The sequence below is a fragment of the Oenanthe melanoleuca genome, chromosome 1A (assembly GCF_029582105.1).
Source record: "Oenanthe melanoleuca isolate GR-GAL-2019-014 chromosome 1A, OMel1.0, whole genome shotgun sequence".
Classification (NCBI taxonomy): domain Eukaryota; kingdom Metazoa; phylum Chordata; class Aves; order Passeriformes; family Muscicapidae; genus Oenanthe; species Oenanthe melanoleuca.
Window position 1 is genome coordinate 18,440,724 of NC_079334.1, and position 16,937 is coordinate 18,457,660.

Below are 16,937 nucleotides of genomic sequence, written 5' to 3' on the forward strand. Positions count from 1 at the left end.
AGTCAGGTCTTACAAACTCCTCTCATTTTATGTCCACGGCTATTTCCATCCCGGTTATGCTTCTTGCTAGCTCCAACAGCGAGTTGGAATCACGTGGCCTGCTTCAGAGAGGTGACTTACACACGGACACGGGGGTGACCTGATAAAGCTGCACTCAGCAGACTGGAGAGGGGCTTGCTCTGCTGTTTGCATTGAAGGAAACACTGCCTGCATTCCATTTCTCTCAGCACCACATCACCCTGAATTTTTACTTAACAGAAAAGCACAGCGCTAAAACAGACTATTTCAATCATTATGCACACAATTATCAAACCATATCTAATTGCTTTATAGACCTCTGTAATGCAGCTAAGTTGCTGAAGAACTACCACCATTTGACAGTTACATCTTTCCTTTGGTATTAATTCCTGAAAGGTGATACTGACTTTTTTTTAATGGCAGCAGTAGTCAGTGCAACTAAGAGCTTAAAAGCTCCCTTAAGTTTTTAAGCAGAAATTAAGCTGAAATTTCTCCAATTTACAGCCTCCTTGTAAAAAAAATAAACACGCTTTCTGAGAGCATAAGTACTCAGTTGCCTCATTCTTGCCTATCAGTTTTGTCCTGGGTAATCCAAATCGGTATTCATGAAAGCAAACAGTATAATCTACATCAAGCAATCAATGCTGGTAAGCTCATTACAGTTCTTACCAGTCTAGCCTTTAAACTCAATAAACACAGATTTATCAGGTTATGCATTTCCTTCAAAAGCAACATTCTACACTGTAAAATCATAGCAGCAAAGTAACCAATAAAATTTGAATTCCACAAAACTTCATCTATAATCTCTGTTGGCTTAGCACAGTCAATAACAGAATTGGTTTGCATTCTTACTATTCTAGTTATTAATGTTCAAAACGTCACAAAGCATTACATTTTCCTGCTGCTGGCAAAATGACTACTAAAACAGAAATGCCAGAAAAATCTTCTAATGCAAGAATTCTACAAGACAGAGATAAGTACTCTGTTTATCTCTGTGTCCTTCAAATGCCTATTCTCAGTCATAAAGCAATGTATTCCCATTCTTCATAGAGGCACAATTAGGAAACCAAATCCTGAACTGCTTGTCAGTGAGTCTTAGAAACAGATAAACTTTCTGTGCTTAGACTCCTGAATAATGAAATTATATTTTCAAATAGTAAGACTACTCTTCATAAAATAATTATTTGATTTCACGTAAGTCTGCACAAATGTTTTTTTTACTTATAACCCTGACACTGACCTTTCATATTTTTCACAGTCATTCTCACATACATGTTGTAAGAGAAACCACGCTTTTTATTCCTCTATAATTTGTCATCCATGAGGAACATCAGTTAAAACTGCAAATCATACAGAAAAGCTTCATGAGTCTTTTAAAAAGGTTGCAATTGAATTTTGCCTTCTTGAGCTAGTATTAGCTGGGGTAGAGCTAATTTTCTTCACAGTAGCTTTCACAGGGCTCTGTTTTGAATCTGGGATGGGAACAGTGCTGATAACTCAGGGATGTTTGGGTTATTGCTGAGCAGTGCTTGCACAGAATCAAGGCCTTTTCTGTCCCCCACATACCCCACCATCAAGGAGATTGGAGGTACCCAAGCAGCTGGGAGGGGACACAGCCAGGACAGCTGAGCCCAACTGACCCAAGGAACATTCCATGCTCATTCATTCCTCCGGCACATAGAGCTGGGGGAAGGAGGAGGAAGGGGAGGATGTTGAAGTGATGATGTTCGTCTTCCCAGGTCACTGCTATCTGTGCAGGAGCCCTGATGTCCCAGGGATAGCAGAACATCCACCTGCCCATGGGAAATGGTGAATTAACTCCATTTTGCTTAGCGTGCATGCACAGCTTTTGCTTACCTATTACACTGTCTTTATCTCAGCTAATGAGTTTTCCTACTTTTACTCTTCTGATTCTCTCCCCCAGCCCAAGGGGAGGAGTGAGGAAGCAGCTGCACAGAGCTTTGTTGCCAGGTGGGGTTAAAAGCACAACACTTCATTTAGAAGAACCCAAAGATAGCCATTTTTTACTTCAATACAAAGGCTCTTTTCAGTTCCATAAACATGAATTATCAGGAGGACAGAAAGGTACAACACTAAGTTTTTAAAGTTTAAAAAAAAAAATCTATCTGGGCCATTATATAACTAAAGATGATAAACTTAGTTTTGTGAAGACTTTCAGCTACAGATAGACCAAGCTCTGTGTTTGTGAAATTGTAAACATAGTGAGGGCTTTTCTCTTTTGCATTGAACATCACCGATCAATCTCTTTCAAATACTTTCCAAGTACAAAGTTCATTAAATCATTGCTTGCAAGTTTGGGTTTGTTTGGGTTTGTTTTTTTTTTAATTTGGTGGGGTTTTTTTCCCCAGTCTAGTGTTAAACATGTAAGATGAAACAGGTGACAGGCATATGAAAGCCTGGGCAGACTTTTTCAGGATGGTGAGGAAGGCTGTAAGTCATTTCAAGTAGCTTACTGACATGGGCTGTTAACAGCGGTGCACTGCAGAAGTTGCACGGGCTGCATTTCACGTCCCAGGCTGCAGCCCCTGCCAGTGACACTGGAAAAGGGGGAAGGTTCCTTTCGGAGTGCCACAGATAGCAGCTGCCCTCCCTCACACCCACCCTGCCCGGCAGTGGCACTGCGGCGGCAGGTCCCGTGTCCCCTCACACTGACACTGCCCGGCAGAGCGGCACTGTGGCGGCAGGTCCCGTGTCCCCTCACACCCACCCTGCCCAGCAGTGACACTGTGGCGGCAGATCCCGTGTCCCCTCACACCCACCCTGCCCGGCAGTGGCACTGCGGCGGCAGGTCCCGTGTCCCCTCACACTGACACTGCCCGGCAGAGCGGCACTGTGGCGGCAGGTCCCGTGTCCCCTCACACTGACACTGCCCGGCAGAGCGGCACTGTGGCGGCAGGTCCCGTGTCCCCTCACACTGACACTGCCCGGCAGTGGCACTGTGGCGGTAGGTCCCGTGTCCCCTCACACCCGCACACCCTGCCCGAGCGGCACTGTGGCGGTAGATCCCGTGTCCCCTCACACTGACACTGCCCGGCAGTGGCACTGTGGCGGTAGGTCCCGTGTCCCCTCACACCCACCCTGCCCGGCAGAGCGGCACTGTGGCGGTAGATCCCGTGTCCCCTCACACTGACACTGCCCGGCAGTGGCACTGTGGCGGTAGGTCCCGTGTCCCCTCACACCTGAGGCAGCCGCTGGAGCCGCTACACCTCGGGGGAAGGGAGGGCCGCGGGTGGATAAACCAGGGCCCGCAGGGTAGGCTAAGGAGCGCTAACGAGCTCCCGGGAGAATGGTCGCCGTGATGAGCGCTGGAAACCAGGAGAAGAGGGAGAGCTGCCAACCACGCGGCTAGATTTTCTCTTCTCCGGACCGAGAGTCCCCAGAGAGGCTCGGCAGAAGGCAGCCGGTTTCTCTCATGGCGGTGTGAGGCACTAGACGCGCAGAGAGGAGCGGAGAGCCAAGGCCAGGAGCACAAGGACAACAGCGGGGCCGTGACACCCCGAACACCTGCGGGAAGGCCTCAGTCATGGCAGGGGGGCCACGGGGCACCGACAGCGAGAACTACAGTTCCCGGCATGCAACGCGGGAAAACGAGAACGGCCCCCACTCGGTGAGGGTACAGCGGGACTCGCCAGCGCCGCCCTGTCCCTGCCGGCGGCTACGGCGGCTCAGGCCTGGCGCTGCTCCCGCCGCTCGGCCCAGCTGATTATGGCCCTAGTCATGACTTGTCGCTCCTCTCGGTACCCGGGGTGCCGCCGCGACCGGAAGTGCCCGTTGCCATAGCGCCCCGTCTCCCCGATGAGCATCCCGCGTGCCCCCGGAAGCGGTCGGAGCCCGTGTTCCGTGCGGAGATGGTCCCTGCCGCTCCCGCGGCCGCGCCCCACGTGGTCCCGCCGTTAAACACCGCGGATCATTCATTGCGGCGCCGCGCGGGGCCGCGCTGGCCACGCCCCCCGTGCACGCCATTGGCCGAGCGCTGCTCCGCCCGCCAATCGGCGCCGGCCACGCTCCGACCGCAGGAAACCGCACATGGAAAGTCACGATTGGCGGCGACAGCTGCAGACCCCGCCTTCCCAGGCTCTCCATTGGCTCCGTGTTTGGCGTGGTGCGCACCTATTGGGCGGAGTGGCGCGGCCCCCCCCACCCGGGGGTTGATAAGCCGGAGGGGGAGGGCCGCGGCCGCTCCAACGGGATCGGCAGCGGCGCGGGACGGGCTCGGGAGCGCGGGGCGGCGGCGCCGGGGGCTCTTCTCTTGTCACTGCGGCCGCCATGAAGTCTGTCTCGGGGCTCGCTCTGGCCTGTGTGCTGCTCCTGGCCGGTAAGCGCCCGCGGTTTCTAGAAGGTTCTGGCAGAGGGGTGTCTGGGTCCCGGCCAGCAGGCCCCCCCCACCCGCCTTCCCCCGCCGTGTGCTGCGGTGAGGGGGACGGAGGCCGCCGAGGGCAGGTGGGGTCTCGGGCGGGACCCTCAGTCTGCCCGCGGGGAGGGGAAGCGGTGCTCGGGGCCTATGCCCTGCCTGGGCCCGGCCCTCTCCAGGGCCGGGGCGGCGGGGGGAGGGGGCCCGCGGCTCATGCGCCGTCACGGGCGGGGGCGGAGGTGGGAGCGGGCCTCCCCTCGCCCATCTCCCGCGGCTTCGGCCGGGCTGGACTCCCCGGGGAGGGGGTGGGAGAGAGTCGAGGGGCTGAGCTGAGCCTTGAGATGTGGAGAGGGGTAAGCGGAGAAGCTGGGCAGTGCGTACTGTGGGGGATCGGGCTCAGCGCTGTTTTCCTTGTTTTCCCAGTGTCGGTCAGAGCCGATGAGGTGGACGTAGATGGGACCGTGGAAGATGACTTGGGTAAAAGCAGAGAAGGGTCTCGAACGGATGATGAAGTTGTTCAGAGGTTGGTAGCTGGGGCGCTCTGGTTTTACAAGGGTCAATTTGAGCACCAGTAATACCTCAGAAGTAAGGGGGGAACTCTATTCAAAGGAGACATCCAGTCAGCTGGGGGAAACAAAGCATTCCTGTAAAAGACTGTTTCCTTCTAAATAAATACGAGCTTGAGGACTTGGATTTAGAAAAGTTCATCTTGTTTTTATCGAATATCAATAACTGTTAATTTGGATTTACTCAGGCGTATCATAAATGGTGTCAGTTTAGTGCCTATGGATGAAATAGCTCTATGCCATGAAATGCCTCACCTCCTGTGAGGTGCACCACATTCTGAGGATTGCAGTACCTTTAAGATTACATGTATTATTCCCTGATTTTTTTTTATCAAAAAAGTCTCTCTTGCAAGCATGAATTTTCAATCGAGTTTTTGGATTATAGTTGTGTAGTTGAGGATGGTCACGCTTGCACTTGACTCACTTGATCATGTAATTTTGTGCTGCATGTGATTGTTATTGCTGCTGCTTTGTGATAAAATTAAATTAATCATGTTGTTTGTGGACAAGACTCCTTGATACATTTTTCATTGTCCTAACAGAGAGGAAGAAGCTATCCAACTAGATGGCCTAAATGCATCCCAGATCAAAGAAATCAGAGAAAAATCTGAGAAGTTTGCATTTCAAGCAGAAGTGAACAGAATGATGAAGCTCATTATCAATTCTTTATATAAAAATAAAGAGGTTAGTGCCTTCATCTACAGATTATGTTAGAATTTTGGAAGGAGTGTGCCTGTCTCTCTCCTGGCGTTTCTGACTACTGGTTTCTATTTCAGATTTTCCTGCGAGAACTTATTTCTAATGCTTCAGATGCTTTAGATAAGATACGGTTGATATCATTGACTGATGAAAATGCTCTTGCTGGCAATGAGGAGCTTACGGTCAAAATCAAGGTAAGAAGGATTAATACAAACTTCTCTTTCAAAGAAGTGGTGGAGGAATGTAAAAATATACTGCATCATTAAATTTCTAGTTCTGGCTTAGTATTGGTGCAAATACAAACTAGGATTATATGAGGACCCTTGCAATTACCTTTTTCCAAGAGTAGTCCTCTTCTAATGGTAAAAATATCTTTTTGGCATTATAAAGAGCAACTGAAGTATTGGGCTACTTTGAAGGAAGGTCTTCCTCATTTCTGTAGTTACTGCAAATTCAGTTTATTGTAGCCAGGGATGTTTGAATTTGAATAGCTGCTATGTAACACTTTTCTTTGGCACTCACAGTGAAGTCAAACTGCGTTTTTGTTTTTATTATTTTTTTCAGTGTGATAAAGAGAAGAACATGCTTCATGTTACAGACACGGGGATTGGCATGACAAAGGAGGAGTTAGTTAAAAACCTGGGTACCATTGCAAAGTCTGGTACAAGTGAATTCTTAAACAAGATGACTGAAATGCAGGATGATAGCCAGTCAACATCTGAGTTAATTGGACAGTTTGGTGTTGGCTTTTATTCTGCTTTCTTAGTGGCAGACAGAGTTATTGTCACATCAAAACACAACAATGATACTCAGCATATTTGGGAGTCGGATTCAAATGAATTCTCTGTGATCGATGACCCAAGAGGGAACACCTTAGGACGCGGCACAACCATAACGTAAGTATTTTCTTTAGTCTTAAAATAAAAAAGGTTGTGTGGGTACACTTTGCTTGGTGGAATATGTGAGTGACTTTAGTTCTGTGACTGATTTATTTCTTGTAATACAACTTTGCTCAGTTGAATAGAAATATGCAAAACACCAAGTGCATCTGAAAAGAAATGAAGTAATTGACTTCATGCTTTGTTAGATGAGCTAGCAAAACTATGAATGTCTTGACAACTGTCAGCAAGTAATTTCAGACAGTTCAGCTGCCTTCAGGCTCATTCAGTTGCTCAACACAATTCTGGCCTGGCAGGGGCTGTAGAGCTTTATTTGGAAACTGGCTGCTGTTTATATATCAGTGTGGCTGGTCTGATGCAAATTTCAGACTAGAGGTAGTTTGCTAGTCCTGTTTTCATTGCTTTCATGAGCAGGTAAATTTATTTGGTTTAGGTTTAGAGGATGTCTTTCTGGAGGAGGCACTCAGTATAAAAAAGTTGATCTTGATATTCTAGTTTGAAGTAAAGTTCTCGAGGGTACATCAAGATCCTGATAAGTATGCATATGATTTGATGTTTTCATTTAAATTTTTGAATATTGTGTTCTGCCTCAGCCAGTGAAAACAATTGCTAGTTGAGTAAGGATTGTATTTAAGAGATTTTTTTAAGAGCTGAACTAATAAAAAGCTCACTTGAATAAATCTGAATTGCTTTGGCTGCAGCAAAAATCACAGATGTTATGAGCTGGGACCCACAAGGATTGTCAACTCCAGCTCTTAAGTGAATATTCCTATTTGTGGATCAACTACCACTCATGGGCACCATGCTCTGGCTCAGTTGGTCAATCTCAGTGGCATAAGAAATGTATATTCTGCTATAAAACTGTCAGAATACTTGTCCAGCATTTTAAAAGGTTTGGGGTTTTTTTGGTGTTTTTTTTTCTTTAGCCTTGTCTTGAAGGAGGAAGCATCTGATTACCTTGAGCTGGACACTGTTAAAAATCTAGTGAAGAAATACTCCCAGTTCATAAACTTCCCCATATACGTGTGGAGCAGCAAGGTAAATATATTTCACTGAGTGTTGTCCAGTATGAGCTTTGGTTATGACAGCTGTCTGGCCAGATCTTTCATGAAGGCTGAAGGCCTGCCCTAGAGCTGCTTCTTGTCTAATTTATACAATTCTTCTGTTCCTGACTCTTTTGGCCATTAGTCTTTTCTCAAAGTGCCAGTCTGTTGCTAAAATCACAAATTTTAAAGGAACTTGTTTTTGTTTTTTTTTTTTTTTGACTCAAAGAACTTTGCCAAGGGAAAAACACTGCTAATTAATAATAAGGATCTTTCTTTCACTGGCATTGGTAGAAGGAAGCTCCGTTAAGCTCTCAAGTAGAGCTATGGCTAGATACCCTTCAAAAAAAAAAAAAACCACAGGGCAGGGTCTTAGATTTTAGGCCTGTTGTGATGTTTTCTTGATGTAGCACCAACTTAAAATCCACCAAGTCTCTGATGAGCATTATGTGCAAAGCATTGAAAGATTTAAATTTGAGTGTGGTGACCTCCCAGTGTATCAAAGGAAAATATGCATTAATGAAAAGCAACTGAAAAATACTATCCATAGAGTAGTTTGAAACAGACAAATAGCAGAAGTCAGGCTAGTGCTGTGAAAGATTAAGCTCTTTGAGAGAATACTAGAACATACTTGGTAGGAAGTAAAGGTGTTGAAATCCCCACCTTTGGTTGTCTCTTTAGACAGAGACTGTTGAAGAACCCATTGAAGAGGAGGAAGCAAATGAGAAAGAAGAAGAAACAGATGATGAAGCAGCCGTTGAAGAAGAGGAGGAAGAAAAGAAACCAAAAACGAAGAAGGTAAGCTTTGTTAGCCTTGGGGTCCTGTAACTCATGTCAGATAGCAATTTTCCTAGGTAATCTTGCAGAGTTGCATTTCAGTAGTGTGTGCTTTCAAGAAGCAAATCCTTTTAAAGTGAGATGGTAGGGGAGAAGACTGTAAATGAAACAGACTAGGTAGAAGTCAGACAGATGATTGGCAGTAGCCTTGTGAAGCTGTGGTCACAGCTAATTATAAGTACTTGCATGAACTGCTTGAAATGGTAGTGGAATTCTGTAATATGACACTGTTGATGAGTTTAAGTTTAATATACTCTGCTGGGAAGGTTTTTCTAGAGTGGCAATGGAACAGAAATACTGGTGCTTAGTGAATTTGTTACATGTACATGGAACACAGTACATTGTAGACTAAAGTTTTGTTCCCATGTGTTGTGCTAATGTGTATACTTAAAATGAGAGTGTCCAGGTCAATGTGTAATTTTGTAAATTAGAATGAGCACATTTGGAATTTTTACATGCATTTTATGTTTTGGCTTCACTGGAGTGCCTTTAATTGGCCTAACCTGAAGTAAAGAATGAGTCTCTTTTGCACTATTGTGTTTATTTACCTAGGTTGAAAAGACTGTCTGGGATTGGGAGCTCATGAATGACATAAAACCAATCTGGCAGAGACCATCTAAAGAAGTTGAAGAAGATGAATACAAAGCTTTTTACAAAACCTTTTCCAAGGTAAGCTCTGTGCCTCAAGATCATTCCAAATCAAGAGGTTTGCTGTAGTATCTCTTGCTATGTAAATAAAACCGAGTGCTTATAGGATGGGCTATTTATGAAGAATTAATTGCTGTCAATAGATAAGCTGCAGAGAGCCTGGAAGGCATAACATCTCTGTCTGGAATTAATCTTTTTTCTAGAGAGAAGGTACTGTCACCCAAGTGTTGATTAGTCTAGGTATGGGAGGTATTGTTACAGCTCATGTGGAACTTACTGATTCGTTTATATGTCGACAGGGTTTAGTCTGAGGGTTGTGGTGTTTGTTGCACCTGGTGGAAAAAAAAGAGGGAGACAAGAGTATCCTAGAAGTGTTGTCTTTGTATCAATGCAGTGTAATGTGCTACTCAAGAGTATCTTCACTGTGGTGTGATGATACTCTCTATTTGTTGTTGTCCTGTTGGTAACTGTTCAGCGACTAGCTTGTTAAAATCCAGCGAAACTTGGGAGGTCTCCACGGAAGGTTTCTTAGGAAAGTTATTTTTATATGAGTTACTAAGATCTTGTAACTTAAAACTTTTGTCTCCATAATAGACTCTAGCAAAGCATGGCTAGGTGGTTTAGTTGTAAAGTAATTGCACTTACTTGCAAACTCACATTATTATTGGAAATGTATTGACTCGCTGGTGTTTTCTCCACGTCAATTAAAAACATTCTCTCTTCACAGGAACATGATGACCCAATGGCATACATCCACTTCACTGCTGAAGGGGAAGTCACTTTCAAATCCATCTTGTTTGTTCCTAATTCTGCTCCACGTGGACTGTTTGATGAATATGGATCCAAGAAAAGTGATTTCATTAAGGTAGGACAGAAAAGTGTGGGGGTATGGTTTTGTGGAAAAGCAAAAAAAAGCCCTAAAGTAACTTGGATGCTCTCTGCTCTTGTAATTCAGCTGTACGTTCGAAGAGTATTCATCACTGATGATTTCCATGACATGATGCCCAAGTATCTTAACTTTGTTAAGGGTGTTGTAAGTATTATAAATCTTGCATTTAATTCCTTTTTTAGTTTCAAATACTGCCAGATAGACTTTAAACTTTCTTTCTCAATTAGGTGGATTCTGATGATCTTCCGTTGAATGTGTCCCGTGAAACACTTCAGCAGCATAAGTTGTTAAAGGTAATCTAATTGGTTTTAAATTTTCATTGTAAGCACGTGACAGCAGCAAGGTTTGATGAATTTTGTTCCATGACTGAAATGAATGTAAAGCAAACTCAGTTATTGCGATTTCCAGATTACTTGTCTACTTCAATTCAGTGATACAATGTGAAATCTGCTCTTTGAAGTGAGGTTGCATTGAGGGGCTATTCCAAATACTTATTGTTGTAACTCGTTATTGCTTCTTTTTTTAGGTGATCAGAAAGAAACTTGTTCGCAAAACTCTTGATATGATCAAGAAAATTGCAGAGGAAAAATACAATGACACATTCTGGAAAGAGTTTGGTACTAATGTGAAGCTTGGTGTTATTGAGGATCACTCCAATCGTACCCGACTCGCTAAACTTCTGCGCTTCCAGTCTTCTCATCATGAAAGTAACCTCACAAGCCTTGATCAGTATGTGGAAAGAATGAAAGAGAAGCAAGACAAAATCTATTTCATGGCTGGTGCCAGCAGAAAGGAGGTATGTAAGAGTGAGAGAGGAAAGGAGTACAGTGTATTATAGCTTGTGGCTTTAGTACCATAAAGGCCATTAATTGTGCATTTACTGTAAATGTTTGTTACTACTGAAGTTCAGTTTTTCTGGTACCAATATTTGCCAGATAGTTTTACAGGTTTTGGTAGCTGCTGATACCAATGCAGTTAAACTGATGTCTTAAATGCTTTCATCCTAGGCTGAGTCCTCGCCATTTGTTGAGCGTCTGCTGAAAAAGGGCTATGAAGTGATCTATCTGACTGAACCTGTAGATGAATACTGTATCCAGGCTTTGCCAGAGTTTGATGGCAAGAGGTTTCAGAATGTAGCAAAAGAAGGAGTTAAGTTTGAAGAAAGTGAAAAGTCTAAAGAGAGTCGGGAAGCCTTGGAAAAGGAATTTGAACCCCTCTTAAACTGGATGAAAGACAAAGCTCTCAAAGACAAGGTAAAATACAGTGTTATATGTAGTGATTATTTTTACTCGTCATACTTGATACAACGTATCTTGCAGATTATTTGAGCACAGACTTGACAGTGGTTTCTCTGTCTTCATGTCTAAACCTTTACGGATAACATCTTCATTCAGGAAGATAATGAGTTAGAATGTCATCTTAGACATTTTTCAGAAATTCTTGTATTGACAGGGAAATGCAGTTATTTACTTTATTCACTGTATAAGTTATTAGCTCTGTGAACTAACATTAAGGTGTTTTGGGGTTTTTTTTCTACAGATTGAAAAAGCTGTGCTATCTCAACGTTTAACCCAATCTCCATGTGCTCTTGTGGCTAGTCAGTATGGATGGTCTGGTAACATGGAAAGAATCATGAAGGCTCAAGCTTACCAGACTGGGAAGGATATATCCACAAAGTAAGCCTCCAATTCTGTAGAAGCAGATATGAAATGCAGTTGATGGGGCCTCCCATCAACAGAACAAGCTTCCACCCAGTTCAGATGATCCTGGGTGTTTGTAAGGTCATTTACAATTAAGCTAGTCTCCATTATAGTCTTGAATTGTTATTTTCAAGCCCAATATGTAAAACTGCCTGGTGAGCAAGACTTATTGCTGGTATTTGGTATCTGTCATTTGTTGACAAGAGAGGATGAACTTAATAGCTTGAGTGCATTTTAGTTGCACCAGTATTTAAGGGGGGGATTACACTTGTTACTGTGACTGTAACCAATGTATGTAAATAAAAAGATATGATTGGGTCCTGTACTTTGAAACTTAGTACTGTAATTTCTCTTCTCAGTTACTATGCCAGCCAAAAGAAGACATTTGAAATTAACCCCAGGCATCCACTGATCAAGGACATGCTCAGGCGAGTCAAGGTAAATAAATAACAGTAGTGAAACATTGACTGACTTGGCTCCATACAACCTGCTTTAACAGGTCTGTTTTGATTTTCTTGTATTCTTCTATGTTAGGAAAATGAAGATGACAAAACTGTTTCAGATCTTGCAGTGGTATTGTTTGAAACTGCAACTCTGAGATCAGGATATATGTTGCCAGACACTAAGGAATATGGAGACAGAATAGAAAGGATGCTTCGTTTGAGTTTAAACATTGACCTGGATGCAAAGGTTAGTTTGTCTTCCACTTGGGCTGATAATTGACTTAACTACTGCTCCATCTTAAAAAGTGCAGCTGCTTGATTCAATTGCATAAAATGGAATATATCCAGCTTCCTGCACTGAAGTGGGCCACCAAAAGTCCAGCCATGAACCTGTACTTAATACTCATGTTGTCCCTTTCTTGATTTTTGTAGTTGCTTGAGGTTCTGCTATTTTATTATGCTTTTCTAGTATGCTTCTGTCCTTAATTAAGTACTGGCTCTACAGGAGTAAACTAGGCACACAGGTCTTTGCCACTGTTTCTCAAATGGAGAAATTCCCAAGCGGATACAAGTAACACAGGTTCATAATGCTGTGCAAGAGCTTTTGCTGGCTGTTTTGCTGGAATAGATCAATGCTAAAAAGATCTTATTTTTTCCTTCAGGTAGCTTGTGGCAAATGTTAGGAAATGATGGTGAATACTTCCATAGCCTGTATTTAGCTAGTGCACAACTAGTTAAAAAACCTAAGCAAGTTAAGCAAATTGCTTGTGACCTTTGTGTACAGGTGGATGAGGAACCTGAAGAGCCTGAAGATGCAGCTGAGGAGGCAGAGCAGGATGAAGATGAAGTGGATGCTGATGCTGAGGACAGTGAAACACAGAAGGTAGAGTCACAAGTTTAATACTTTCTTGCCAATATTTATGTGCAACTTTGTCTGTGGGTGCTGCCTGGCAATGAAGTTGTTCATTTTGCCTTTCATGATAAGAGATTTTAGTGTCAGGTGTTCCAGGCTTTTCTTGGAGGAGAAAAAAAGTGCAGTACAAACTTATTATTAAACAGTAATGTGAAAATATGACACTGAGATATGTTAAAAGCTGGAGCTAAATTAAGCTTCAGCGATTGTAACAGTGCCCTGTGGCAAGAAAATGGCAGCAGATCCTCTAGTGAAGATAATTATCCATGGTATTTCCACAGCTTGTGGGCAAAAACATGAACAAATCAGCAAGAGTATCATTTTAAATGCTTACACTACAGGTTTGGAACACTGGTCCAGACAATACCATTGCTTCTGAACAATTCACCTGTCATGTGAAGTCAGCCTTCACTTAGCTCATGTCTGCAGTTTTAATTCTGTCTTGATGGATATGCTGAACTCTTCTAATACCATAGCTTCTTGATAATATTAACCTGTAAAGTTGCTGTGAGGTCCCAGCTGGGCCTCCTTTCTTGGGTTGCTTTTGGAAGAGACCTGAAAGATGATATCTGGTGACAAGTGCAAATATATAGCAATGTAATTTCCTACTGTTAAATGTCAGATTAGGTAAGAATAAATTTGAGAAACAGTATTTATTGTATTTTATCTACTTAATTTTAATGCCACTACTGTTATGTTTGCACAGCAGTATAACCTGCAATGACAGTAATATAAATTCCTGTTGTTCCAGGACAGGTCTCGTAACCTTTTTCCACTTTCAAAAAGCAATATTCTGATTCTCTTTTTGTCTTCACAGGAATCCACAGATGTGAAAGATGAACTGTAAACTGCACTCAACTACTGTCCTGTATTGGGGGGTTAAGAGGGAATGTGAATTAGATTGTTTTTTTTTTTTCCACTGTAAAATGTTGAGGGATGGTATGGGCTTTTAAGGGTAAAGGAGGTTTTTTTTTTAAGTTCACTTTTCTAAAAACATTCCTCATGAATGTAAATTTGTATTATTTAACTGACTTGGTGTAAAATCTTGTCATGTACAAAATAAAATGTTCCCAAACACCACTAACTCTAAATGTATACATACCAAGCTCATCCTGTGGGCTGGCAGAAAAAAATGAAGATATGGTCCTGGGTGTTCAGGTCCTTTGGGAAGTGGGCTTGCTTCTTGGCAATCCTTGGGCCTCCCCTGCTGGCACAGCCACACCTACTTGTGTAGCATCTGCCTGTGGCTGGGATTTATGTTTACAAACCTGCTGTGCTGCTTAGCCAAATACACCTGGTAGCTGAGAGCTGTACTGAAGTTGCTAATTGAAATAAGCATTTTAGTTGGGTATCTCCTGCAAGCCTGAGAAAGAGATGGTGTGTTTAAAAATGACATTGGAAGTGAAGCCCTGATGGCTTGTGCTGGAATCTGTGATGAGACTCCGTAGAATAGGCAGCAGAAGCTTTACAGATGAGGAGGGAAAAAGCATTTCCTTTACCCAAGTATGTGGGCAACTCCCACCAGAACTGTCTTACTGCCTGTGAGCTGGTATCATCCTCTATGGCAGTTGGAAACCCTGCCTTTGACTTGTGTAGCTACAGCAGTTCTGTTTTCTACAGGTTTTTTTAAAGATGGAACTTTTCACATTTTCTTTATGCGTTTCTTAATTTTTTCTCTTCTGGCAAAGCACATGTGACTGTAGCTAAACCTGGTTAGTTGTAGACATGTTGAACTTCCATTTATTGTTAGCTTTATGTAGTGGTTGGATGAGGCAGTACATTTTCTCACTAGTTGCCTCTACTTTAAAACATCTTTACAGACTTAGTAGAAAGCATTTACAGTGACGGTATGGGGGATTTTTGTTTTGTTTTTTTGTTTTTGCCTTCCCCTGTGGAAGAAGGATATAGGAGTGGTGCTTCTGCACAGCAATTCTTAAGAACAAATCTTTTCTTCTTTGTTAACAGAACTGTAAAGTTACAAGTTTGTGCAGTCTGAAGTAAAATAAGCTTTCTTATTAGGTGGAGGCACTAAACACTAACCTGAAGAACTCGCTTTCCATTTACTGGGTTTCTATATTGCCTGAAGTATGCCATGTATCAGTGTGGTTGTTGTTAGTGTTTAGAGAGTTGAATTGAAGCTTGAGATGTCAAGAAAAGGAAGCTAAGTTTGGGTGGGGGGAGGCACCCTGGTTTCTGCTCACTGGAGTGGTGTCTGAACACCAGTTACTGAACAGGGCAGGGGCACCTTCCCTTACATTAGCAGTGAAACTTTGTGCTCTGTAGCAATCAGCCTCCTAAAGTATCGCTTCTTTTCAGTGATACACTCAGAAATGTATCCTTACTACCCACACTTCTCTATTTGACCTCTGAGTAGCAAAGGTTGCTCCCACCGCCTGTGTGGTTGGGAAGGGGACTATTGGAAGTGTAGAGTGGCCTTCTCCAGTATTCTTAATCTGTAAATTACCTGAAGATATAAGCAAACTTTGTTCTGTTGTATAGCTGAAGTTCTCATTGGTTTGAGGGTGACAAAACTGAATTTCAGAAATAATAAAGAGCATACTTGAGAGTTATGCTTTGTGCTTCTTCACATACTTCAGCTGAGAGTATCATGTGCAACATTACTGGTCCAGCTGCTTTCCCTACACCGTGCAGTGACAAGTGTTTGCTATTAATAAGCACAAAATGCACTTGTAAGTTTACCTCTTTATTTGTCAGCTCTGAAGCAAGATGCTGTCACTAGTGGAAGTGTCTCCCAGTCAGCACTGTTTCTTTCAGTGCTGCAGTTATGCTGATTCTGGATCTGTCACCTCTGCTGTTAAAACTTTGTGCATTGTCAGTTTTGCTCTTCCTAGACAGGCACTAATAAGGACATTTCCCTCAGTGCTAGAAAAGGCTGAGCTCCCTGTTGCTCAATTTTCAGTAGCAGCAGAATACACTTAGAAATATAAGCCTAATTAGTAGAAACTTCCCTCTGCAGCCTTTAGATATGAAAAACCTTTAGAAAATAAAGAGAAATGCATTTTTCATGTCAGAAATCAACATAAAAGGTGATAATCCGACAAAGTGTAGGAAATGGTGCAAGGGCTGGTGAATGCTGATTTATTAATGGGTCATCAAAAAACTGCTGTTCCTGCCCCAGTTAGAACAGAAACAAAAGACTGCTGAACTGTCCTGTTTTTAATAAACTTTATATTCTGTTAAAGTGGAATGTTACCAATCTCAGCTTTGTTCAGGTGCAGTAGAGGAAAAACTCTTTACACTAGAAGTAGATCTACTAAGATGTTTGCATTGATAGATTTTGTTTGGGTTTAACATCTGTGTTTTACCAGAGCCTCTCTCTCAATGCCTGCTGTCATTGATAAAGGTGCCTGAGAGAGGGGATGTGATCTGGTTACATAAAAAGTTCACATATGGGCAGGAGAGGAGCTCATCCCATCAACAGCTGTGAAACTTGGTGAGAGCACATTCACATGCATGAGAACTATAAACCTTTTTTCCTAGGGAAACCACTCCAGCTTATGCAGGCATAAATAAAATAATAGCTTCATAACCAGAATGGATGTAAATGTAGCACTTTCTGTGATAATTTCTGGATCCCTCTGCTCTTACAACATTTCCAAGTACTTTGGTAGTAGGAATTAGGGAGCTTTTTGTTTCATTACTAGGTAATGTGTCAGACTGTGGTTTTTTGAGCTAAAATTAACAACTGAGGATGAAGCCTGTGCCTTGTTCTGGCATCCTTCTCAAGGGAAAGCAATCCCAGCCTTCCCAAGCTCTATATTGTACCATTCAAAACTGGGTTGTTGAGCCCCTTTGCAGGATGGTGACTCTGCATGTTCCAAGTTCCTGGTGCGAGAGCGTTGTGGTGATTCCATTTCCAGACTGAAAGGTAAACCCGCACTTGTTATTT

The 16,937-nt window shown here is 43.1% G+C and overlaps 1 protein-coding gene across 1 annotated transcript; it reads left to right on the top strand.

Moving 5' to 3' along the window:
• Positions 1-4,181: 4,181 nt before the first annotated feature.
• Positions 4,182-14,107, top strand: HSP90B1 (heat shock protein 90 beta family member 1). The gene is made up of 18 exons (XM_056482458.1): positions 4,182-4,354; positions 4,814-4,913; positions 5,499-5,640; positions 5,733-5,849; positions 6,220-6,551; positions 7,481-7,592; positions 8,279-8,395; positions 8,987-9,103; positions 9,810-9,947; positions 10,038-10,115; positions 10,199-10,264; positions 10,498-10,767; positions 10,979-11,224; positions 11,511-11,647; positions 12,031-12,109; positions 12,206-12,361; positions 12,899-12,997; positions 13,845-14,107. Exons 1-18 carry the CDS (start codon positions 4,306-4,308, stop codon positions 13,872-13,874), a joined length of 2,385 nt encoding a protein of 794 aa, XP_056338433.1. The 5' UTR covers positions 4,182-4,305; the 3' UTR covers positions 13,875-14,107.
• The last annotated feature ends 2,830 nt before the right edge of the window (positions 14,108-16,937 follow it).

Bases quoted from the DNA above. Each gene is read 5' to 3' on its own strand.
- HSP90B1 (XM_056482458.1), top strand. From the start codon at position 4,306: ATGAAGTCTGTCTCGGGGCTCGCTCTGGCCTGTGTGCTGCTCCTGGCC. The intron at 11,648-12,030 runs GTAAGCCTCCAA...TTCTCTTCTCAG, and splicing joins GGGAAGGATATATCCACAAA to TTACTATGCCAGCCAAAAGA. The intron at 12,110-12,205 runs GTAAATAAATAA...CTTCTATGTTAG, and splicing joins ACATGCTCAGGCGAGTCAAG to GAAAATGAAGATGACAAAAC.